Source organism: Delphinus delphis, chromosome 19 (assembly GCF_949987515.2).
Source record: "Delphinus delphis chromosome 19, mDelDel1.2, whole genome shotgun sequence".
NCBI classification, from domain to species: Eukaryota; Metazoa; Chordata; class Mammalia; order Artiodactyla; family Delphinidae; genus Delphinus; species Delphinus delphis.
Window position 1 is genome coordinate 12,183,280 of NC_082701.1, and position 22,674 is coordinate 12,205,953.

A 22,674-nucleotide genomic window follows, 5' to 3' on the forward strand; every position below is an offset into this window, starting at 1 on the left:
CGACTCCTGACCCATGTGCCCCTCTGCCCCACCCACTCCCTGGGGCCTATGCATGCCCGGCCCAAGGCCCCTTCATTCTGTTGGACCCCCATATGGCCTCGAAAGGGATGGAGGGGTGATGCCTAGAACATCAAGGGCAAGACTCTGGGGGCCGTGGCTGGAAGTGCCCTGTGGCTCCCAGTCCTGGTCCCCAGAGCAGGGAGGCCTGAGGGTCACACGCTGTGATGAGGAAGAGGACACCAAGGCTGGCCCGGGCCCAGGACAGGCAGCTCTGGTTTCACTACTTGGCTCCCGGCCCCTGAGGCAGGTGCAAGAGACAGACAGGCAGGGCAAAGCTGAGCAGGCCCGCTGCAGCTCCCGAAGACAGCCCCCCAGGCCTAGCGTTGGGGGCGCGGGGAGGTGCAATGGGGCGGCCCCAGAGGCTGGGCTGGGAGATGCCGGGTCAGAGGTAGCCAGCTCTGGCTTCTCCTAGCCTGCTGGCCTCGTCCCTCTGCTGGGAAAGCTTCACCCTATGTGATCCCCGGACCCAGCCCATAAAGACCCTGCAGTCAGGCCAGTCGCTCTGGCAATGTGAACGGCAGATCAGGGGTCTCCAAGGCCACCATCAAGGCTGGCTTCACCAGAGCTTGCCCGTAGAAGACAGAGCAACCTTACGGGCCCTGAGAGTTGCTCAGGGTACAGGGCTCAGGTCAGAGCCTGGCCCCGTGACGCCGAGTCTGACAGCCTGCCACCTCCTTGTGCTGCCTGGAATCATGTCTGCTCCACGTTCATGCTCCCATGTCACCCTCCCACTGTGCAACCTGCAAGGCGGGTGTAACTTTCCATCATACAGCTGCCACCTCAGCCCAAACCAAGGGCTCTTTTCCTGGGGCCCAACGCACCAGGCTCCCCGGCCAGTGTGCATTCGGCCAAGCGGCTGCCTCTCCACACCTGGTTCGGATCTGGGTGCCATGGGTGCCAGGATGGGGGTGGGGCGCCTGGCCCCACTCAACAGCCCTGCCTGCCATTTTCCCAGCCACAGGCCACCCTCGGGAAGCATCAGACTCAGGGCTGCAGGCTGTGACCCAGGGGCCACTGAGGGGGATGGCATGCGACTCAGCTGCGGCCGCCCAGGTTGGGGGCCTTGCCGCACTCCTGGCAGCAGGAATCAGAGAAGCGGTAACTGGATCTGGCGGCTGAGGGTGGAGGGCTGCGATCGGGTTGCGGCCACATGCAAGTTTTCCACCAGGCGGAAAGAGCTGGGCTGGGCTGGGGAGTCTGTGCAGTGGGAAAGAGCTGGGCTGGGCTGGGGAGTCTGTGCAGTGGGTCTGGGGGCCCGGAGGTGGGGGGCAAGGAGAGAGGCCAAGACGTGCAGTGGCCAGAGGCCGGGGCACAGAGCCCGCGTTGGGGCCCGGGCAGCTGCCAGCGAGGACAAGGAGGTGGTCGGCCCTGTGGCGGGTGGCGCTCTCCAGCCCTGCCGGCCCTGGGCTCTGGCCCCTGGGCAGTCCGGGAGTGGCTGAAATCCAAGCTGGGGTAACGAAAGTCTGCTGCTGTTCCTAAGCCGGCACAGCTCTGATCCGCCCTCCCACCCGCCCTCTGCTGCCCGCTGGCCATGTAAGAGCTGCCTGGGCCCGTGACCGCTGGCCAGAGGCAGCATCCGAGCGGGCAGCAGGTCCATGACGCCGGCTGGGCCTGGGGGCCACGGGCCGACCCCGTCGAGCCAGGCCTCTGGGGGACCTCGGGGGCCGTGAGCACACAGAGAGAGCTTCCCAGGCCCCTCTTGGGGACCTCAGCCAGGCCCAAAGATGCCCACCAATGGCCTACACCAGGTGCTGAAGATCCAGTTCGGCCTCGTCAATGATACTGACCGTTACCTGACGGCTGAGAGCTTCGGCTTCAAGGTCAACGCCTCAGCACCCAGCCTCAAGAGGAAGCAGATGTGGTTGCTGGAGCCAGACCCGGGCCAGGGCACAGCTGTGCTGTTTCGCAGCAGCCATCTGGGCCGTTACCTGTCAGCCGAGGAGGACGGGCGCGTGGCCTGCGAAGCGGAGCGGCCGGGCCCCGACTGCCGCTTCCTGGTCCTGCCGCAGCCTGATGGGCGCTGGGCGCTGCAGTCGGAGCCGCACGGCCGCTTCTTCGGCGGCACTGAGGACCAGCTGTCCTGCTTCGCCACAGCCATCACCCCGGCTGAGCTGTGGACCGTGCACCTGGCCATCCACCCGCAGGCCCACCTGCTGAGTGTGAGCCGGCGGCGCTACGCGCACCTGTGCCCGCAGGAGGACGAGATCGCGGCGGACAGCAACACACCGTGGGGCGTGGACGCGCTCGTCACGCTCATCTTCCAGAACCGGCAGTACTGCCTCAAGTCCTGCGACAGCCGCTACCTGCGCAGCGATGGCCGCCTTGTCTGGGAGCCTGAGGCTCACACCCGCTACACACTCGAGTTCAAGGCGGGCAAGCTGGCCTTCAAGGACTGTGACGGCCGCTACCTGGCGCCGGTGGGACCTACAGGCACGCTCAGGGCTGGCCGCAACACACGGCCCGGCAAGGATGAGCTCTTCGACCTGGAGGAGAGTCACCCGCAGGTGGTGCTGGTGGCCGCCAACCACCGCTACGTGTCCGTGCGGCAAGGTAATGAGGCTGCGGGGCCGGCCATGCTCTCAGCGTGGGGCTCGTGCAGCGAGTGGCACTGCGGCTGATGGGTGGGGACATGTGTGTGGCAGCACACAGCGTAGGTGGGTGGGCTGTGGGCCACGTATGGGGTCCCTGCTGAGCCTTGGGCCCGCTGGACAGCTACTGGATGCAAGATGGGCAGCGCTCATCTGGAGGTGGTTGAGGCCCAGGCCAGCTGCTATGAGGGGTAGGAGGGCAGGCCCCGCCCACACTGGGCTGGCCCCCTGCCCGCCCCTCCCCTTCCCTTCTATCACCCCACTTCTGAACTTTAAAGGGTTTGGAAGGCGACCAAGGGCAGGGCAAGGAGAGACAGCAAGAGTGGAGTGGGGAGGTCTTGGGGTTCCTCCAGTCCAGCGGGATGTAAGCAGCCCCTCCAGGGCCTGGACTCCTTGGTGGGGAGACACTGTCTCTACCCAACAGGTGTGGCGTGGCTCCCCCCAAGTCCTGGATCATCGGTCACCTGCTTCATGTGACCGGTGGGCCCTTCCACATGTGATCACATGCCTGTGGGGTGAACGTGGGCAGTTCCTACTTCCCCTCGAAGAAGGTGAGGTCCCAGAGTGGCCCCAAGCTGCTTGGGCTCCTGGCTCTGTGCACCCAGGAGTGGCTGGGCATACCCTGAGCCGGCTCACTGCCACCACCTGGTCCAGAAGGGAGAGACCCGGCCCTGAGCACCTGGAGGGGTGGCCCAGCTGTGGCTCTAGGGGCCCCAGCCTGTAGTCCAGGTCTTCAAGGCTAGCGCAGAGCAGGGACCGGCATTCAGCAAACACCCCCAAGCACTTGCGGCATGTGGTCGGGTCCTGGGGCGTGAGGGAAGACAGACAGCCCTGGTCCTTCCCATGTCAGGTCCTACTGTCTGGCCACACTGCTTTCTGACGTGGGCCAAGGCCCATATGCTTGGTTTGTCATTAAAGGGTGGGCAGCAGTGTGAAAAAGCTTTCTCTGTGAGTCAAAGGAGATGCTGGATACAAAGTATTTGTCCCTGTTCAGCTTGTGAATCTTGTGGTGGTGGTAGTGGGGATGGCGCTGAAGCTGGAGGTGATGGTGGTGGTGATGGTAAGACAGGCTGTGGTAATAGAGACGGTGCTAGTGATTCTGCTAGTGATGGTGGTGGTGCTGGTAGTGATGGAGATGGTGATGATGGTGGTGATGATGATGGTGGTGGTGAGGGATGGTAGCTGTACAAACCATTTTTCATTCTCTGGACTACCCTGCATCTGACCCCATCCCTTTAATGGGGGATGTCCCCCACAAAGGACCAGATTTGCCTCCCACTATAGAGACCAGAGGTACCGCACATTCGCCTCCCTGCTTTGCTTACAATAAGCCTGAGGGCATAGGACCTGGCCCCGAGCTATTCAGATGTTGACTTGGCTACCAGTGATTCGAGCAAGTGGAGTGTGGCATCTCAGTGCTGCGGGAGGAGGGGAGCGGTGCCACTAGATTCCAAGGTAGCTGGAGTGGCGGCATCTGTGGAGTGGTGGTTTCTCGGTCCCTGTCATTCTACTGGTCAGGCAGCCCCCAAACCCGTCTCCTTCCCCCTGGAGTGTTTGTGAGCACCCTGGCTTCTCCTGCCAATATTTTTCTTTTGCAGCCTCTATCAGCCAGGCTCTGTTTCTGCTGTGCCCGCTGCCGGCCCTCACTGATGTGGCATTGCTGTGGGGCCGCCCAGCAGGCAGTGTTCGTTGCTGCAAGTAACAATGGCCGCAAATTGGCTTAAGCCACAGGACACTGATTATCTCACCTAAACGGAAGTCTGCAGGCACGGGGGTGGTGGGATCCCCGGCAGGCACCACTGCCAGCTCAGTGGCATCACCAAAGTCCTCCACTCTTTCCTCTTCGAGGAACCTCTCTCCCAGGACAGCTCTGACCTCACGCTGGTGCCCTTGTGGTCACAAGACGGCTGCTGCTGTTCCAGGCTCACATCCAGACAGGACAAAGTCCAAAGGAAAGAGGGGCACTGGCTCTTCTGAGTCTTCGCAGGAGTAAGGAAAGTTCTCCTGTAAATGCTCTCAGACACCCCTTCTTGCTCAGACACCCACCACTTGACCAATCCCCCCTGGAACGGTGGGGTCCACACTCTTTGCGGGCAACCAGGACTCCGTGGAGCCTCTCCTGCCTCAAGGTCGGGGCCGCAGGAGCAGCCGGCTGTGTGAGATGGAGCCCCTAGGCTGCATCCTGTCTGGAACGGGTGTGTGTGGGGCAATGCTGGGGACACCAATGGCTTGGCCTCAGAGATGGGGGTGGAGGTGCAGCCTCACTCCCCACTTAGCCCCTGTGGGGATGGCTCCCTCACCTCTTCAGGTCTGCTTCAGTGAGGCTGTCCCTGGCCAAAACCCACAGCATTCATGGGCACTGGCTGTACCACCATTCTTGTTGTCCGCCGCCCCCCATGGACCAGTGCTAGAAGGGCAAGGGCCGCTGTCTGTTTTGTTACTGATCGCGGGCCCAGGGGCAGCTGGCGCTCACTTTGTTCAGTATTGCTGATGGGACGGTGGGATTGGCAGTGAGAATGCTGGGTCACCTTCTTTGGCTCTGAGCAATGATCTGTGTAAGAAGGGTGACAGACCCCAGCCTGGGGGGCTGTGGAGGGCACAGCCATGAAGGGTGACAGGTCCTGGCCTCTGCAGTCTGGGCTCTACCTGCTGTGGGTAGGGCAGGACAGGATGTGGCCCTGACCCTCAGGCTCTGATGGGGGTCTGCCACACTCCCTCCTGCTCCCCTAGCTGGAGCCACTGGAGCCCAGCCTCAGGGGACCTCTGTGATCTGCCATATCTCGTGGCCAGTTGTGATGGAACAGGGATGTGGTTTGAGGGAAGATACTGGGGAGGCTCCACGGCCTGCCTGCTGCCCCCACCCTGGTCATGGATGACCCCTTCGTCTCCCTCCCAGGAACCCCAGGCAGAGCCCCAAGTAGACTTGCCCTCCCTCAGGGTTCTTGGGAGACCACGCACATGTGAGTGAGGGGCTGGGGAGGTGACAGGGGTCCAATCCCTGCTCAGAGCCCAGGAGCAAACCCCAGGCCCCTGCTGTGTCCTGAGCCACGGCTGGGGAAGGACAGGACCCCAGTGTCCATCCAGTGGCTTAGGGGAGAGTTATAAATAGAGGCTGGTGTAAGTCCTGGGTCGAGAGAGCAGGAGCAAGCAGATTACCTGACGATTAGCAGAGGCAGGGGATTTGCCATCACGGAAGGGCCTGGTTCCTGGGGCTGCAGTGGGAGCTGGGCAAGTACCTTTAGGGAGCAGTGTGTATTGGTCCATGACGCACCCACTTGGCCCTGGGGCAGAGCTCCAAATCTTCTAGAGTCCAGAGGGTTCTAGATGAGACCCCCGCTGACTTCAGGGTTGCCCCAAGAGCATGCCTCCCCATCCCTCTGCTCCCCACCCCACCCAGGGTGAGGCGTGAGGGGCTTCCCATCTCCTCCCTCCAGGGATCAATGTCTCAGCCAACCAAGATGAAGAACTGGATCATGAAACTTTCCTGATGCAAATTGACCGGGAGACAAGGAAGTGCACCTTCTATTCCAGCACTGGGGGCTACTGGACCCTGGTCACCCACGGGGGGATCCAGGCCACAGCCACACAAGTGTGAGTGCACCATCCCCACCTCTGTGACCACCTTCACCTCCACCTCCACCATCACCATCACCACCTCCACCATCATCACCTCCACCATCACCATCTCTGCCATCACTATCACCACCACCCCCTCCACCATCACCATCACCTCCACCATCACCACCACCTCCACCATCACCATCATCACCTCCACCATCACCATCATCACCTCCACCATCATCTCTATTACCACTACCACCTGCATCACCACCTCCACCTCAACCACAGGGACCACACAGCAGCCCAGCCAGGGGAGAATGCCCACGGGGGTGAGGGACAGCTCTTAATGGTGGTGGGGGTATCAGTGGAAGGCAAGTGCCCGTCCCTCCCCCTGAGGGAGTGGTATTGGACTTGAGGGGGATGGGGAGGCCTGACCCTAAGCCCCCACGTCCTGCTCCTCTGAGGGGACCTTGACCTGCCCCTTCCAGTTCTGAGAACACCATGTTTGAGATGGAGTGGCGGGGTCGGCGGGTGGCCCTCAAGGCCAGCAATGGGCGCTATGTGTGCATGAAGAAGAATGGGCAGCTGGCGGCCATCAGCGATTTTGTGGGTGAGCACTCCCCTCATTCCCTGGGGAGACTGGGGTGGGGGCCCTCTGCCTGGGGACAGGGCCAGCTCGGAGACCCTGTCTCCACGAGGGCTGGCCCCGCTCCCTCCCCGTGAAGCTGCTGCTGTCCATGACAGTAGTCATACTTGCTAGTCCAGATCATTGTTCCTGACGTGGGGGAGCAGATCCAGAGCACCCTGATCACTGCTGCACATCTGGGGAACCGGGGGCTCAACGGCCGCAGGCCCCTGGCTAAGGCCACATAAGGCAATGGCAGTGGCAGATCGAGGCACACAAGCTGGGCAGTGAGTCCGGGCCTGGAGCTCTTCCAGGGGAGCTCCGTTAAGGCCCCTCAACCCCTTTCTCGCCATCAGGTGAGGACGAGGAGTTTATCCTCAAGCTCATCAACCGGCCCATCCTCGTGCTGCGGGGCCTGGACGGCTTCGTCTGCCACCGCCGAGGCTCCAACCAGCTGGACACCAACCGCTCCGTCTACGACGTGTTCCACCTGAGCTTCAGCGACGGCGCCTACCAGATTCGAGGTGCGGGCGTGCGGGATGGGGGCGGGGGGAGCGCGAGGAGCTGGGGCCCTGAGAGAGTGGGGGGCGCCGAGGGGGATAGGGGGAGCGCGGGGCCGGGAGCGTGCCGCCCGCCGACCCCCGCTCCCCTTATCCCCCAGGCCGCGGCGGCGGGTTCTGGCACACCGGCAGCCACGGCAGCGTGTGCAGCGACGGCGAGCGCGCCGAGGACTTCCTGTTTGAGTTCCGTGAGCGCGGCCGCCTGGCCATCCGCGCCCGCAGCGGAAAGTACCTGCGCGGCGGCGCCTCGGGGCTGCTGCGCGCGGACGCAGACGCACCGGCCGGGTTTGCGCTCTGGGAGTACTGAGTGCCGTCCTCCTGTCCCCCATTAAACCGTGTCTGTGACCAGCGGCTCGCGGGTCAGTGGCGCCGCTCGGGGTGGGGAAGGGTGTGCGCGGAGGGTCTGCAGGCTCGCTGGTCTCAGAGTGCTGCACAGGAGCAGTCCCCGGCCCCTCCGCCCTGGGGCTCCTGCGATGGCCGCTGGACAACTACCCCCTACCCCCCAATCCCTCATGCCCAGAAAATCCAAGGTTGGGGCTTGTCCAGGGGGTCCAGCCGATTGAACGTCCCACAACCCCACCCTGGACAACCAGTCCCGGGCCTCCTCTTGTCCGCCCCCTGCCCCCGGGATTGTGTCTCCTTGGCGCACGTCCCTCCCTAAGCCCGGGAGAGGGGACCCCCACTCTGCTCAGCAGGACCGGGGTGGGGTGGGGGAGCTGGAAGGAGCCTGGTCCTAGGCCCCAGCAAGTCAGGTAGGTCAGAGGGTCTTTGGAGTCTCCACAGCGCACATCACTGCTCCCTTCCCCAAAGGCGGGGTCTTAGAGAATCCTGGAAGCACCTGATGGAGAAGTGACACCCACCTGTCCCAAACAGGGCTGTGGTCAGCCATGGGGGAGAGGACCCTTCTCAGCCTCTGCACCAGCCTGCTGCCACCCAGCCTAGGAAGGGTGGATGACCAGGACAAGGCCCATGGTTCACCCATGTGCCTCCCCAAACCAGCTGGCACCCAAAACCCCTGGGTCCCCAAGGACCCCCACCCAGGGCAGTGTCTCTTATGAGCTGGGTAACCTTGGACCATTGGAGGTGGGAGTGGGGTGAGAGGCATGCCCCCAGGGATTGGCCTGGACCTTGGGGACTGGGGTGATGGAGGGCTGGGGGTACAGTCTAGAGCCTGAAGTAGGGGGAGACCACAGACACAGGTGACCTCATGAACCCTTCCCCTCAGCCCACACCCCTCTCCCCACCCTGGGCAGCCCCCACCCTTGCCTGGGGCCTGAAGCCCCACCTCCAGTGAGTCTGGCCAGTGTGAGGCACTTTGGGAAAGGAGGGCAGCAAGGAAGGAGTACAGAGCTGGTTCCAGAGGGGAGTGGACACATATGGCCAGGGAGGACAGGAAGGGGTGAGGCATCCTGGGGATGGGGAAGACCAGCAAGGACCCCTCCCCAGTCTCTCCCCAGGGCCCCCCTTGGCTGACTCCCCACCTTGCTGGCCTCCCCTCACCTTAGGAATGAAGAAGGGCTGGGAGCCAAATGGGCCAACACACTTCAAAGTGGGCTCCAACTGACCATGCAAGTACCAGATGCAGGAGCCTGGCCCCAGAGGGACCGAGTGACTGTCCTGAGCTGTGGTCTGCACTGCCCCCTGGTGGCATATGGGACAGGAAGGTTGGGGGCTCATCTGTGGGGCACTCTTGACCTGAAAGAAGCTGGCACCAGAGCTCAGGTGCTCCACAGGGTGCCAAGGAGGGGTTTCCTGTTTGCTGACCTTGACCAGACAGTGGACTTGGCTTCAGACAATCGCTGAGTGGAGCCCGCACAGCCTGGGGCAGCAGCTGGAGAGGGGAGGCAGGGAAGAGTGCTTGGGGGTCCCTTTGGGCTGGACTGGCCACTCCATCCTCCCCCGTGGCACTCAGGGAGGTGACAGAAAGATGACCCTCAGAAACAGCTGGGGACAGGACTAAGGGGGTGCAGGCCCTTCACTGGCTGGGCCACAGCTCCCCTCCACGCTGCATTAAGGACCAGCAGAAGCTGGAGGTGGACTGCTTGCTCATCGTGGAGAAGGCAGCTGTCACACTGCTCCCAGCAAACTCAGGGACAGAAGGAACAGGACAGTACTGAGTGGGCTGGCCCCCCTCCCCATCTTCCTCCCACCTTGAAGAACCCTTCAGTGCTGGGTCCATGTGGCGATCAGCCACTCTCCCAGACCCCAACTTGGAGCACCCCACCAGCCCCCCTCCCTCCATGGAGGGCGATGAGGAGGTGGCCTTGGTCCTCCTGGGCAGCGACCCTCATGGCCTGAACGGCCCCGCAGGGACCACTTCACTCCAGTGTTGAAGCTTCCTGCTGGCCTGAGGGCCCCCTAGAGGTCAGTTCAAGGCGCATCTGGGCCGTGCAGTGGCCACCAGACTTGTTGGGGGCTTGGAGCTGGGGGTGTGTCCAGGAATCCAGGTCAAACCTGCCACCAGACTGAAGGGGGAGAGCTAAAAAACAGCCAAGGCCAAGGCAGAGCACCAGAAGTGTCACTTCTTGAGGCGGGTGCCTCACAGGCCCTGCACACACAGCAAGAAAGCACCAGCAGGAAAGCACCGCGTGAAGTCTGGGGGAGAGACACCCCCCCCAAGCACCGGAGCCACGCTGGGGCTGCTGTCTGCCCCCAGGGACCCTTGGAAACAATGCACAGTGCTGGGCGCTGGGTGTGGCCCCGGCCAGAGGCACCAAGTTGTTGTTTTGGCCACAGGGCACCTGCAGGAACACCCCCTCCCCCACAGTCATTGTGCTTTGGTCACAGGGAGCACCTCCCACCGGTAACCCCAGCGGCTGCAGAGAAGCGGGGCCAAGGCACCCAGAGCGAGGCAGCCGGACAGGTGTGGACAGTGCTGGACAACAGGTCTGTGGGTGGGCGGGTGGTGCTGCCAAGAGGGGCAGCCCTGGGCTCTGGGCACCACGGTGGGAATGCGACAACCACCAAAACACACCCGCCCGAGGCTCAACCCAGAAGCCCTGTCTCTGCGGCCTCTGCAGGCCGCTAGAGCAACGACGCTCCTGCTCTGGAGTCTGGACCCCATGGCCGGGGCCCTGCTTCCGAGTGGAGGGATGTCCGTGATCCAGCCCCGACGTTCTGGGTGGGAGGCGGCCCAGCGGTGTCGAGGCTGAGCGCAGAGGCCGTGGCAGCTGCTGGAGGAAAGGAAGCAGTGATGCGGGAGGACGAGCAGGCCCCTGCCCAGCGGGGTCACAGACCACCTCGCTACCCTGACACACCTGCTAAACGAGCTGCCTCTTCTGAGCACACCCCCCCCCCGGGGTGCCAGGTGGCTATCCGGGGGGCCAGCTGCACTCACCCCAGACCTTCCCCAGCTGTAACCAGGCCCACAGTGCCGCCCAGGTCAGGAGCCAGGTTTTCTCCATAAAACCATGAAGGTACTGTGAGTTGTTAGAGGGGCCGGAAGCAGGGACAGAGCCGGGGCAGGGTGGGGTTTACCTGGCATCACAGCAGGAGGAGGCTGGGGCTGCGGAGCTGCCTGTACACCTGCAGGAGCCTCTGGGCGGTGGCACAGGAGCTGGCTTCGTCCTCCGTGCACAGCCGGTCCCGCAGGGTCTGCACCTCCCGCAGCAGCGTCTACAGGAAGGAATGGGCGGCAACAGCTAGGGCCCCACCTTCCCACTGGGCACGTCAGCGGGTCCCTCTGGGGGACACCCACCATGCGCAGATCCTACTCGGACTGTGGTAGGTGGTCCAGGAAAAACACTCATCTGTGGCCTTAACGTGATGACCCCTCGGGACAGGAGGCGTGGCTGGGCTGAGGGAAGACCATGTCCCCAGGGGACAAGCGTGTCCTAGCCAATGTGGGACAGGTTGGAGGAGTGGCCATGCCCACTCTGTCCCCACCTCACCCCTGCAGCAGGAGCCCAGACCCGACTCGGCTGTGAGGACTGGGAGCCCCTGCCAAGCTGGGCAACACCCCAGTGCCTGTGCGTGTCCCCAGAGGAGCCCAGGCTGGGGGAAGGTTCCGGGCGTGGATCCCTGAAGGACCTCACCTCATGGTTGGCCTGGATCTGGTGGAGATACTGCAGGCGGAGGTCAGGCGGGCTGGAGCCCCGGGCAGCCTGCTCCATGACCAGCCTCTGGGGGGACACAAGGGGCACACGGCTGGAGAGGGTGCTTCTCCCGTGTGTCCCAACGTAGCGCCCGGGGCTCCTGGCACCTGTCCTCCAGCCCGCAGAGGCAGGTGGCCCTTCTCCCTCCCCGAACCATCCATCAGGCCTCCCTGCCTCGCCCCCAGTTAACCTTCACCTCCGGCGGCAGGGCATGCTAGCCCCACCCTGACGATCATTTACTTGGAAGTAACTTTCTTCTCAGCCCTTTCCCCTCACTACCCACCTCCTACCGCCACCCCTTCCCCATCCTTGGCCTCAGGCCTTGGCACCGCTGTTCCTATCTTGGCCCATGAAAGAGCTGCTTCACGTCCTGCTTTCTGGAGGCAGTCTGGCCGGCTCTCAGGGCTGAACCCAAGCTTGCAGACTGACCCAGGAAGCAAGGCTCCCGCTGGCCTCCAGGGCAGAGCACTGAGAAGAGACCCCGACACCCCAAGGGGCAGCAGGAGATGCTGCCAGTGGCAGAAGCTGTAAACCTGACAAGGCCCCCCAGATTCCAAGCGGCCAGGTGAATGAACGCCAGTTGTCACGAGAACACTCCCATTCCACAAGCATAGTGTCAGCAGACGGAGGACAGAGGTCTGCAGCCCACAAGAAGATTCCCATCAAGGGAGTGTCCCCAGCGTTCCACTGGGGGCTGAAGCATGCCTCCCAAATTCACACTTGGAAGCCCCAGCTCCCAGCACCCCTGGTGATTGTGTTTGGAGAGAGGGTCTCCACAGATAAGCAAGTTAAAACGAGGTCACGTGGGTTGGCTTTACTCCCATAGGACTGGTGTCCTTCTAAGAAAAGATCAGGACACGGATATGCAGAGGGATGACCATATGAGGACATAGGGAGGAGTCGGCCATCCACGCGCCCAGAAGAGAGGCCTCAGAAGGAACCACCCTACGGACACGTGGATCCCTGTCTCCAAAGTGAACGCACTGTGTCTCATCTGCGGCACTTTGTTCCCGCAGCCCCAGGACACTAACTCCCCTTCTTGCTGGAAGTCTGGTCGGTATGCTCCTCTCCCAGCTTCTCACTAACTGTCCACCTCTCAACTGCCGCGCTCAGCGGGTCTGGAGACAGCCCTGCTTGTTTCAGGCCCGCAAGAGCAACACGGGGCGCCCCCTGGGGGAGAGAAATGCAGGCTCTAGGGACAGGGGACTCCTGAGCCCGGGAGTGAAGCCATGGATGTGCCACAGCAGGGCCATCACAGTAGTGCCTGAGGGGGACCTCTGGTCATGGCTTGGCCCCCAGGCTCGCCTGGGTGCACTGGTAGGTCTAGAACAGCAGCCTCGGATCCCTGGCGGAGCTTGGACTGCAGGTTCTCCGACTCTTGGGGTCTGGGGTGGGGCCTGGGGACGTGCACCAAGTTCCCAGGTGAGGCTGACACAAAGTCCATGTTTAAGGAAAAGCGTGGGAATCAGTTGATAACTGCCACCTCGGACCCCTCTGCGCAGCCGAGGGGGTGCACACACTCAGAACAGGCAGGAGATGGGCCACCTGACCCTGTGCCCAGCCTGCCAAGGGCACTAGCTGACAGCTTCCCTCCGGAACACAAAGACCTCCCCTCAGATCCTGGGGTTGAAGCCCCAGCAGCCGCGCGTGGCAGTGAAGCAGCAGGAAGGGCCCCTGGGGCTGTGTGTATGGGAGGGGCTGGCGGCCAACTCCCGCTTTCTTGGCGAAGACGTGGAGGCCCAGACGAGCAGACACCTGGTCCCAGGGCCCGAGCATGGCTTCTCCATGCGAGTGTAGAAGAAATCTCACGCTGGTCTCCAGTGGACTGTCTCCCTTTACCACGTGTGCTCACAGGCCACTAGGAGCTACTGCCAGGAGGGTGAGCAGCAAGTCCCCCACCCACCTCCCAACCGCCCACAGCTTACCTGCAACCCCAGGCAGGAAGCCACAGACCACCAGGGTCCTGTGTCCCCACCACCCCACAGAGACTTCCCAAACAAGCCCATGATGACCGACAGACCTGCAAACGCCCGACGATGGCGTGGTGTGCCCTGCACATGTTGGCCAGAGAGGAGCTCTCCACCTGGATCTCCATGGCCTGGATGGGCCCTGCTGGGCACAGGTCGGTCACAGCCACCTGCAACACACAAGGAACCTCACTGGCCGTCCACAGCCCTGACCTACCCGAGGGCAGCGTGGCCGGCGGGAGTGTCCAAGCTGGCAGCGGCGCGTGAAGCCTGGGCTCGCGCTCTACATCCCACTGTGGGCAAAGCTCAGGGGGCTCCCGGGGCTGATCTCCACACTCAACGTGAATTTTCACCTGAAGAACCAGCTAGCCAAGCAACAGCAAAGCTGCTCCTTTGGAATATCTGTCCAGGAAGACCCCTCTTCCCTCGGCATCCAGATCCGTGGCACTCACTCAGTGCCTGCTGTGGCTGCACTGCCACGGACAGCCCACGCCCGGACCCACCATGGCCCACACTGTGCATCCTGAGGCACTAGACAGCAGGGTCAGGGTTGCAGGTGTGAGAACAGGGAGGGGGCTGGGCAAGTGAGGTCAGCCCAGTGCCCTCCAGCCAAACATGAGATCTGGCGAAGATGGGTGAGAGCCAGGACACAAGGCAAGACCCCAGGGGCCTAGGGACCTTAGGAAGGACTCTGTCTCCGGCAGCTCTTCCTTCTGGAATCGTAGGACGCACTGGGGCACCCACCCCTCTCCGCCACCTGCAGAACCACCACCAGGCCCCAGGGACACCCGACCTTGACACTGCCTAATCGTGGCCTGACCTGAAAAGGCTGTCTAGTGGGCAGCCTCCAACCACCATCCTCAGCAAGGTGTGCCCGGCCACACGGGATGCTCCGCCAGAGCTTCCAACGCAGTAGCACAAGGGTCTGCTGGACATGACCCCGAGGCTGCCAGGAGGGTCTCGGGAAGGAAGGTTTGTGCGAGGAATGGGGCTAGAGGACTGAGCTCCACCTTGGTGTCTCAGCGGCCCCTGCACATGGGGCGTCTGTGATGGGGCCCGGCACCCTGGTGGTCTAGGGGTTTAGTGGCCTGGAGTCTGGAGTCGCTCGTGCTGCCCCTGGGGGTACAAGTGAGCAACCCGCTCGGGCTGGCTGTGAACTCCAGCAGTACGCAGGGCAGGGGCCACGCGTGGAGAGCGCTGGACAGGGCGGTACTCATGGAGACCTGGCTGGGAGCCGACGCTGCCCCTGGCCCCACGAAGGCCACCCCATCACAGCCCGCCTCTCGAACTCGGATGTGTCGGAATCCTCTGGAGGGTGGGCCCCAGAATCTGATTCCTCTCGAGCAACCCAGGGACCCTACTCAGAACTGCTGATGTCGAGGCCGATTTCCCCACAGGCAGGACAGCTGACCCCTGCTTGCCTCGCGGATGATGAGGTGGACATCAGTGCCATCTGGGGCCACTCCCTGGACGGAGGACAGTGCTTGGGCCCTCACGATGTCCGCGATGGCATTCTCGGCAAGGAGCCACTGCAGGGTGGCAGAACACAGGGACACGCCTGGAGGAGAGAGGTGCGGCTGTGAGGCCGATCAGATCCTGGGAGAGGGAGGAAGGGTCCCAGGCCTCAGCGAAGCCAGCTGGTGCCACCAACCTGCGTGATCGTCCCCTAGGGCGGCCCTGAGCAACTCTGCCGACACCTTGACGGTGGCCACTGACGGGGGCAGGTACTTGGCCCGCAGGGACGCTGGTCCTGCGGGCTGGCTGACTGGCCCGCAGCAAGTTTCCAGGAAGGTGTGGATGGGGTCCCTGGCAGGGCTGAGTGGGCCCAGGGCCTGCGTGTGGGGTGCAGCCAGGCCGGGGAAGCGCAGGCCCTGCAGCATGTCCACCGTGTGCTCGCTCAGGGGCAAGCACACGCCGTCCTGCTCAGGCAGGACGTCAGGGGTGCGTTCATTCGAAGAGGGGTCCTTGAAAGGGTCCGTGAGGGCAAGGGCCCCACCCACGACCTCCCTGAGGCTGTAGAAGAGTGCGCAGGACACGGTCACGGGCAGGTCAAGCGCACCGTCCTCTCCCGGGCCCAGAGGCAGCGTCACCTCACGCTGACCGCCAGGGCCGAGCTGGTCCACGGGGATGGTGTAGGTGATGGCCGAGACAGCCGAGTCCAGGTCCAAGGCCCGGGAGCTGCGGCGCACCTGGATGCACAGGGCCCAGCCCCGGTCCAGGCTGAAGCCGCTGCTGTTCTCCAGCAGGCAGGTAGCTGTCAGCACGTCCTGCAGCTGCAGGCGGCTCCAGGAGGTGCTGATGGTGCAGGAGATGGGCCTGGGACCCTCCCGGCTCGACAGCAGGGCGCAGCTCACGTTCATGGCTTCGTTGAGGCAGGTCAGGGCCTTGTCCCGCTGGTCAACCGCCTTCTTCAGAGAAGACACTCTGGAAACAGACATGGCTGCTGAGGGAGGGCCCAGACCTCGTTCTTCCTCGAGCGTCAGGTGAAGAGCCCCCACCTCAGGGGCTCCTGTCCTGCCCATGCAATCGTCTGACCCAACCTCCTTCTCCAGCAGCAGAGGATGGAGCTGGGGCAGCCTGTACTTGGCAGCCTGGCCTCGCCCACCGGGCTCACGGAGACTTCCCCCCACCCCCTTCAGGGCCACTGAGCCAGGGGTGCCCACGGTGGGGCTGGCCACCCCCACCGGGCTCCCCAACGTGTTCCAAGTTGGCTCCTTTGCTCCTCTGCGGTGCCACAGTGACATCCCAGAGGATGGCAGGCACCCTAGAAATGACCCTAAAACACAGGGGCTTGGCGCCCACAGCTGGCCTTTAGTGCCGCCTTTGGCCAGGCAACACAACGTCTGGGGCTATCGCGGGGGTCAGAGGCAAAGTAACAGGCCTGTCCCGGACCAGTGCCACCACCCAGGACACCGCCTTCCGTGGACACCATGCCAGCCTCTGCCCGAGTCTCAGCCCACTGGTCACCTCTCAGAGACAGTGCCAATTCCAGACAGCAACTCCTTAATTTTTTGGCCAGCATTCGCCGAGGTCACTCTGGTGGGGTGAGGCGTCTCAGAGTGCGGGTTCAGGCTGCAGGTCATCAGCCGGCCTTTGGCAGACAGGGCCAGGAGCTCAGCACCCCCTGCAGGCGGACACACATGGGGCCTGGTCAACGGGCAGGGAGAGGCATGCTGCTGGGAACATGCAGCAGTTCCCAGGACTCAGATAAGTGTTGGCAGAACGCCTGTGCTCAGGTGAGGAAAAGAGGGTTCTGGAGACATCCCCGAAGAGCCTGGGGTGTGTACTGGGCTGGGCATATGCTGTGAAGGGCCCTCCCTGGGACTGGGTGTCAGCACAGCAGAGGTGTCATCTTGTACATGGACAGGACTAAAAGGGACCAGACAAGGGCCATCAAATCAGCTGGGTGCATCCCCCCTTCAACAGCCCTCCCAACCCCTAGCAAAGCTGCTCTGAGATTTCCTAAGAGAAGGAGGTGCTACACAGGCCCCAGGCCTCCTCCACTGGCCAGTCGGCTCTCACTGGGGCCTTTCTAGAAGCCTGCCGCCTCTCCTCGACATCTTTCTGTCTCCTTTCCCACTCCTGGCCTACCAGGGAGCTCCCCGGGAAACAGGCTCCATCTCCTGTGACCTGCTGGTTCTCCAAGTCCAGTACCACTAGGCCCTGAGACCCACCCAGAGGTGTGGCTCCCCCATTCCCTGCCACATGTGTCTCTCTTTCCCTGTGGGAAAGACAGCAGTCTTTTCACTTCAAAAGCATTTCTTTCGTATCAAGTATGGTCCACGGTAGGCCTTACAATGCATTCTTAGGCTATCTTAAGGGGAATATGCGCTAGGGGGAGGGGGGCTCTTATATCTCCCCCTTAACATTGGGCAAACATGGCTGAAACCCCCTCCGGTTCTGTCTGGGGAGAACACACACATCAGAGCTTGGCGATGCCCCCTGCCTTTGGTGCAGGGTGGACTCGTTGGAGGCCACATGGTAAGGAAGTGTGAAAAAAACCCATAAAGGTTTGACCTAAACCAATTTGAATTTCCATTGCACTACTGGCCATGGGAAGATGCTCTTGCCCAGGGTCACTCAGGTGTAGACCCTACCCAGGCAGAGTAGCACAGCCCCCGCCCCTAAACCCACACAGGACCCCAAGACAAGAAGCATCAACCATGAGGCTATGCCAGGGGAGGGTAGGCCTGCCCGGGCAGTTTTATGGAGAACAGGAATGAGGCAGGGAGAGGAGAACGGACAGTTCACAGGGAGGAGACATCAAAGAGGCTCCACCCACCCCATGGCTTTGGTTTTTGCTTTCAGCCGTGGCTCGTACCTTCAGGCGCCCTAGATGACACAGAGAGGGTGACGACGCTGCAGACACTCAAGCTGGCTGGACACAGCAGAGAGGGCAGGCCTCCTGGGGCCCCGTCACGCTGCGTGAGGTCCCAGGGGGAGACCTCCTGAGCCAGGTCCACTACACAGAGGTCCGAGGGGGTGCTGTGGTACACACGGCCGCCCCTGCCGCAGGCCGCACAGAGCACAGGCCCCGGGAGGCTGTACTCCCGCAGCTCTGGCACCAGATGCCCTGCCTCGTCCCAGCTGGCCTTGATGGCCAGTGTCCGGCCATGGTGACCAAGTGCCACCAGGCAGTCACAGTACACGTCCTCCACATCCTCGGACAGCGGCTCTGTCCTCAAGGCTCCAATGAAGATGACAGGCTCTTCCAGGTGATGGAGGATCTTGACAAGGGCCTTCGGATCACCAGGGGCAGACCTAGAGGTGACCAGGGTCTTGAGGACCACACAGCAGAGCTGGCCATCGGGGAGACCGCAGAGGATCACGGGCGACTCCAGGAGGGAGGCATCGGTTCCAAAGAGTAGCCCAAAGAGGGCCCCCTCCAGCGTGACGCCCCCAGAGCCCCACGGGTGGCCATGTGGGGCCCTGGAGCCTGGTGGTGACGCACAGCACAGCACTGGGAGGAAGCGGGGGGCTGTGGGCTCCCCCAGGCTCCCAGCTGGGGGGGTGCAGGTGGACAACTCCACCTCGCCAATCTGGCCTCCGGGCCTAGGGTCCTCCCCTGGACACGGACACTCAAACAGCTGCACCTTCCACTGGGTGGGGCCCTGTGCCAGGGTGATGAGCACGTCATCGAGCACGGTGAAGGCATGCAGTGTGGCACTGGGGAGCACACAGGTGTCTGGGTGCACGGGGATCACAGGGACAGGGAGCTCATCGACCTGCCCATCCTCACTGTCCTGGTCGTCCCTGTCATCCTTGTCATCCCGGCTCACAGACCTTTGAGAACACAGGCAAATGTCAGTTACAGTGCTCACAAGCTCCCTTCGTGACAGCCTACCACTGACATGATGGGCCTGGGGTCTGTACAAGGAGCGATCTCAGTGACTTATAGCCACCAGGGAGCAGCTGGCGTGCCACAGTGCCTCCCACCTGCTCCACGGACTGCTTTGCTCCCCACCAGTCGCCCAGGGACACGTGCATAATAGGATGTACCAAGCCTTCCAGAAATGGGGTTTGGACAGAAAATTCTCATCAGTGCAGAACTGTCAGACCCCCAAGGCCTCAGCCGTGAATCACACCTGCTACCTTTTTATTTTCTAAACCAGTAGTGAATAGGTGCCCGAGTCTAGGCTCTAGGCTCTGCACTGGTACTGAGGGGTGGCGGAGGCGGGGGGGGGGATGGTGAAACTCCTTTAACCACTGACTCAGGGTTCACAGAGACCCACCTCATAGGTGTGTCATGCCAGACCCACCAAGGCCCATCAAAGCCAAAGGGGCAGCATCCTGCTCCGGCTGCAGACTCAGCCGCTTGAACCCCGTTTACTAAGAATTCTCTGTGAGCAGGAGCCTGTTAGAGAAGGCAGGTGCTGAGGACAGGGGCCCCCAAGACTTCAGAGCTGGCCCTGAGCCCACCATCCCCACCTTGGAGGCCTGGTGAGCGCTCATTCTGAACCCAGTCCAGGGGTAAAAGGACCGTATAGGTCACAGGGGCAGTGTTTGAGGAGGGCAGGGAAGTACCAGTCAGAGACAGCGAGAAGCCCATCTGAGGCCATGTTCGCCTCAACCCCGGAGAGGCAAGTGTGGACCCGCCCAAAGCAGTGCCGTCCAGCGACCATGCCTCACCTGCTCGCCTGGTCCAAAGACAAGCAGTAGATGCCACTCCGGGCGCACAGAACGTAGAGCGCCCTGCGAAGGGCCAGGAGCTCCAGGTGCCACACCTTACCGGGAAACTTGTACACGGCCTGGACGTCCGGGGAGAACGCAGAGTCAGGCCGGGCGCGTGGGGCCCAGAAGAGGCGGAGTACAAACTCCTCAAATACGCCGGGCCTTCGGTGGATTCCCGCCCGGCCCCGCCCCCTCCAGGGCTCAGGAACCCCGCTCCACTCCGCCCCGCCCTCTCCCCAGGTCCCTGGCCCCTCCCCGGCAGGGGGTGCTCACGATCAGCAGCCGCCCCTCCCGGTCGTAGACATAGACCAGCTCGCTCCCGGTGGACAGGAAGACCTCCGCCCCGTGGCACAGCACGCGAGGCTTGCCCACCGCCAGGCCTCCGAGCGGGCAGCAGAAGCCCGCCAGGTATTCGACCCGCGGCGCGAGGCCGGCCATCGTGGGGTCGCCAGGGAGCCCGGCCACCGGAGGGGTCTCGAGCTCGCAGCGCCGGTGCCAGGGGCGGGACGGGGCGCGGCGCTTTACGGCCGCCCAGGTCGCAGCGCGGCCTCCGCCGTACAGCGGCGTGGCGGGGGCGGGGCCGGATCCGGGGGCGGGGCGGCTGCGCGTCAGGTGTTGGGGTCCCCGCGGGAACCCAGGCCCCTGGGTCGAAGGTCACGCCGTTGAGGTAAAGCTAGTGGACACAGAACGGTTTGGCAAAGGGCCAACGTGTTTAAAGCCAAACACGGGAAGCCCAAGGGCGTTGGTCTCTCCACTCGTCCGTCCTCCCCCGGGGCTCCATTGGACCCGCCCGAAGTCGCGCTTCCCTCGTGCGCCCGAGGGCCGGCCGGGCCGGCTCCGGGACCCGGGCCAGTACACTGACTTCCCCAGGGCGGCGGCCCGTCAGAACGCGTCTCCTCCGAGCGGACGGTGCGCTCCTAAAGTGACCTTCTAGCGTTCTGGGGGGCGGTTAGATCTGCGAATTCTAGGAGGGGGCGGGCAGTGTCAGGTCTTGCCACTTCCACAGCCGGGGGCTGGGGGGAGGGACCCTCGGTCTGGGATGAGTCTCCTCCTTCTGAGCTGCTGAGACACACCCACGCCTACCCCGTCCCCAGGACACTGCTGCGTCTGAGCTTAACATGGACAGAAGTGTCCCTTCTTTCATGGCTGAACGAACTGTCTGTGGGTGTGTTGGTCTGAACGGACAGTGGGGAAAAAGGGTAAGCCAGAGGAATTCTGGGTTGAGGGCAGAAGACCATGAAGAAAATGACTGGCTGGACCTTGGTAAGGGGGGCAGCTCACCATCAGTCAGCGTGGAGGGTCAGGGTGAAGACAGGGCAAGACACCTCTCCTTCCCAACCCTGTCCTCCAAGGCTCTGGGGAGAGGTGCCTATCAAAGGGGCCAAGAGTTCTCCGAATGAGACAGACCCAGAGCGACCCTGAAAGGTGCCTGCAGACAGGTCAATCACACCCCTCTCCTTTAAGAAGCCAATGGGAGAGGCTCCAAGGTCAAACACTTATGAATGAAAGAGGCATCTGGAGGGGTGTGGCCAGACAGGGCAAGTTGAAGGAGCCCAGCTGCCAAGTGTTTTCTGGGCTTGAGTTAAGCTGACCGCACCAAGGCTGGTGTACCTGCCAAAACAAAGAACCAGTAGCAAAAGTTCTAATTCCCCTTGTTGAGGTTGGTGCTCAACCCCCAGGGCAGTGGACCTCTACTGTTCCAGTGTTTCTGGGTTGGACCCAGCATCAATATGGCATTTGCAGTCTGTCATTTGCCCTCTCAAGACCAGCTCCCATGTGGCTTTTGGAACTAGAAGTGAGGACATGGTCCTTTCAAGAGAAACACCACTCTGAATCCCACCTCCACCCCCCCACCCCCCCCCAACCTGAGTGCACAAGTGTTCTTGGCTGGTCTTCTGACCACCAATCCTTGTGGCCACATGCTCACACCAATTCCCAACCTGGCCCTCCCAGACTATTTCCAAGGGAAACCAAGGGAACCACACCAGGATTGTCCTAGAGAAAATGACCGCATGGGGAAGTGCATCTGGGAGGTGGGCTAAGCTGGCCAGGCCTCACCTCCCAGGTTCAGCCCTGACTGGCCAGGCACTGTAAAGTTGGTCATTCCTCCCTCCCACTCCCTTCTGCTCAGGGGGGCTAGCAGGCTCCTGGCCCCAAGTCCAGGCAAGACCCACACTGTGATACAAGGATTTATGACCATCAGCAGTCTATCTAAACAGCGAGGGGGCCCTGAACGCTGATCCCCCCAGAGGTTACAGAGCAAAGGGCTTAGCCAGCTCAGGGGTGATGTGGAGTGAGGGGCCTCTCATGTGGGTGTACATGGAAGGCCTGTGGCAAGAGGCCTGTGAGACAGCAGAGCGTGCTGTGGACAGTCAGTGGTCTCTATGCCACACGTGGGGGCTACATCTTCCCAAGGACAAACTACCACCAGACAGCATTAGGGGTGGGGAGGGACAGGACACAGCATGTGCAGGGAAGCTGCAGGCTGTGCCAGGCACTTATAGGCAGCACAGCCTGCCAACATGTTGAACATGCCAGGAAAGGGGGTGGCAGGACCCTGAGTTCTATTTCCAAGCAGTACACTCCACTTGCTTGATTTCAGGGGGAGGGATGACGTTCCAGAACCTCATCACTTCACAGAACCAACAAGCCCAGCAGCCTGAGCCACAGAGAGAGCAGGACACTGCTGGTAAAAGTAGGCAAGCTCAGGGACAGGACTGGAGCCAGGTGCTGAGGGCCCACCCGCCCCAGTCCAGAAGCTAGGCTGGGCCTGCCTCTCCCCAGGGCCCCTTGGACATCAGTGGGCAGTGTTTCTTACATACTTGTTCAGGAGCAGTGAGCCAGTGGCCAAAGGACAGAATGGGTTGTAAGGTGCGTGTGAAGGCTGGTAACTGAACATCAGGGGGAGCGCCCCCTGGCTGTCACTCGACAAGTGTCCCCTCCAGGCCTTGCTCCCCTTGCATCTGTGCAAGCCTGGGGGATTCTGGGCACTATCCTTCACCTGCTGCCTGGCGGAGTGCACCTCACCCACCACGAAGAGGCCAGGAG

The 22,674-nt window shown here is 62.4% G+C and overlaps 2 protein-coding genes across 3 annotated transcripts; one reads left to right on the forward strand and one right to left on the reverse strand.

The window, feature by feature from the left end:
- The first annotated feature begins 1,784 nt into the window (after window positions 1-1,784).
- On the forward strand, window positions 1,785-7,701 carry FSCN2 (fascin actin-bundling protein 2, retinal). Its single transcript, XM_059997082.1, has 5 exons — window positions 1,785-2,610; window positions 6,083-6,239; window positions 6,698-6,819; window positions 7,191-7,358; window positions 7,496-7,701. The coding sequence occupies exons 1-5, from the start codon at window positions 1,785-1,787 to the stop codon at window positions 7,699-7,701; spliced, it is 1,479 nt and encodes a 492-aa protein (XP_059853065.1).
- Window positions 7,702-9,673: 1,972 nt separating this feature from the next.
- FAAP100 (FA core complex associated protein 100) lies at window positions 9,674-20,064 on the reverse strand. Of its 2 annotated transcripts, none has more exons than XM_059997179.1 (10): window positions 19,900-20,064; window positions 19,585-19,703; window positions 17,777-18,738; window positions 16,423-16,579; window positions 15,107-15,879; window positions 14,877-15,013; window positions 13,509-13,625; window positions 11,429-11,515; window positions 10,872-11,009; window positions 9,674-10,564 (listed from the first exon to the last, which is right to left on the reverse strand). In XM_059997179.1, exons 1-9 carry the CDS (start codon window positions 20,062-20,064, stop codon window positions 10,878-10,880), a joined length of 2,649 nt encoding a protein of 882 aa, XP_059853162.1. In that variant the 3' UTR covers window positions 9,674-10,564; window positions 10,872-10,877. The 2 variants fall into 2 exon arrangements, with proteins under 2 accessions (XP_059853162.1, XP_059853163.1); XM_059997180.1 differs by having other exon boundaries at window positions 9,674-10,567.
- Window positions 20,065-22,674: the final 2,610 nt, after the last annotated feature.

Bases quoted from the DNA above. Each gene is read 5' to 3' on its own strand.
- FSCN2 (XM_059997082.1), top strand. From the start codon at position 1,785: ATGCCCACCAATGGCCTACACCAGGTGCTGAAGATCCAGTTCGGCCTC. The intron at 6,240-6,697 runs GTGAGTGCACCA...TGCCCCTTCCAG, and splicing joins CAGGCCACAGCCACACAAGT to TTCTGAGAACACCATGTTTG. The intron at 7,359-7,495 runs GTGCGGGCGTGC...CTTATCCCCCAG, and splicing joins CGGCGCCTACCAGATTCGAG to GCCGCGGCGGCGGGTTCTGG.
- FAAP100 (XM_059997179.1), bottom strand. From the start codon at position 20,064: ATGGCCGGCCTCGCGCCGCGGGTCGAATACCTGGCGGGCTTCTGCTGC. The intron at 11,516-13,508 runs GTCTGTCGGTCA...GTGTCCCCCCAG, and splicing joins CCATCGTCGGGCGTTTGCAG to AGGCTGGTCATGGAGCAGGC. The intron at 11,010-11,428 runs GTGAGGTCCTTC...TCCTTCCTGTAG, and splicing joins AGATCCAGGCCAACCATGAG to ACGCTGCTGCGGGAGGTGCA.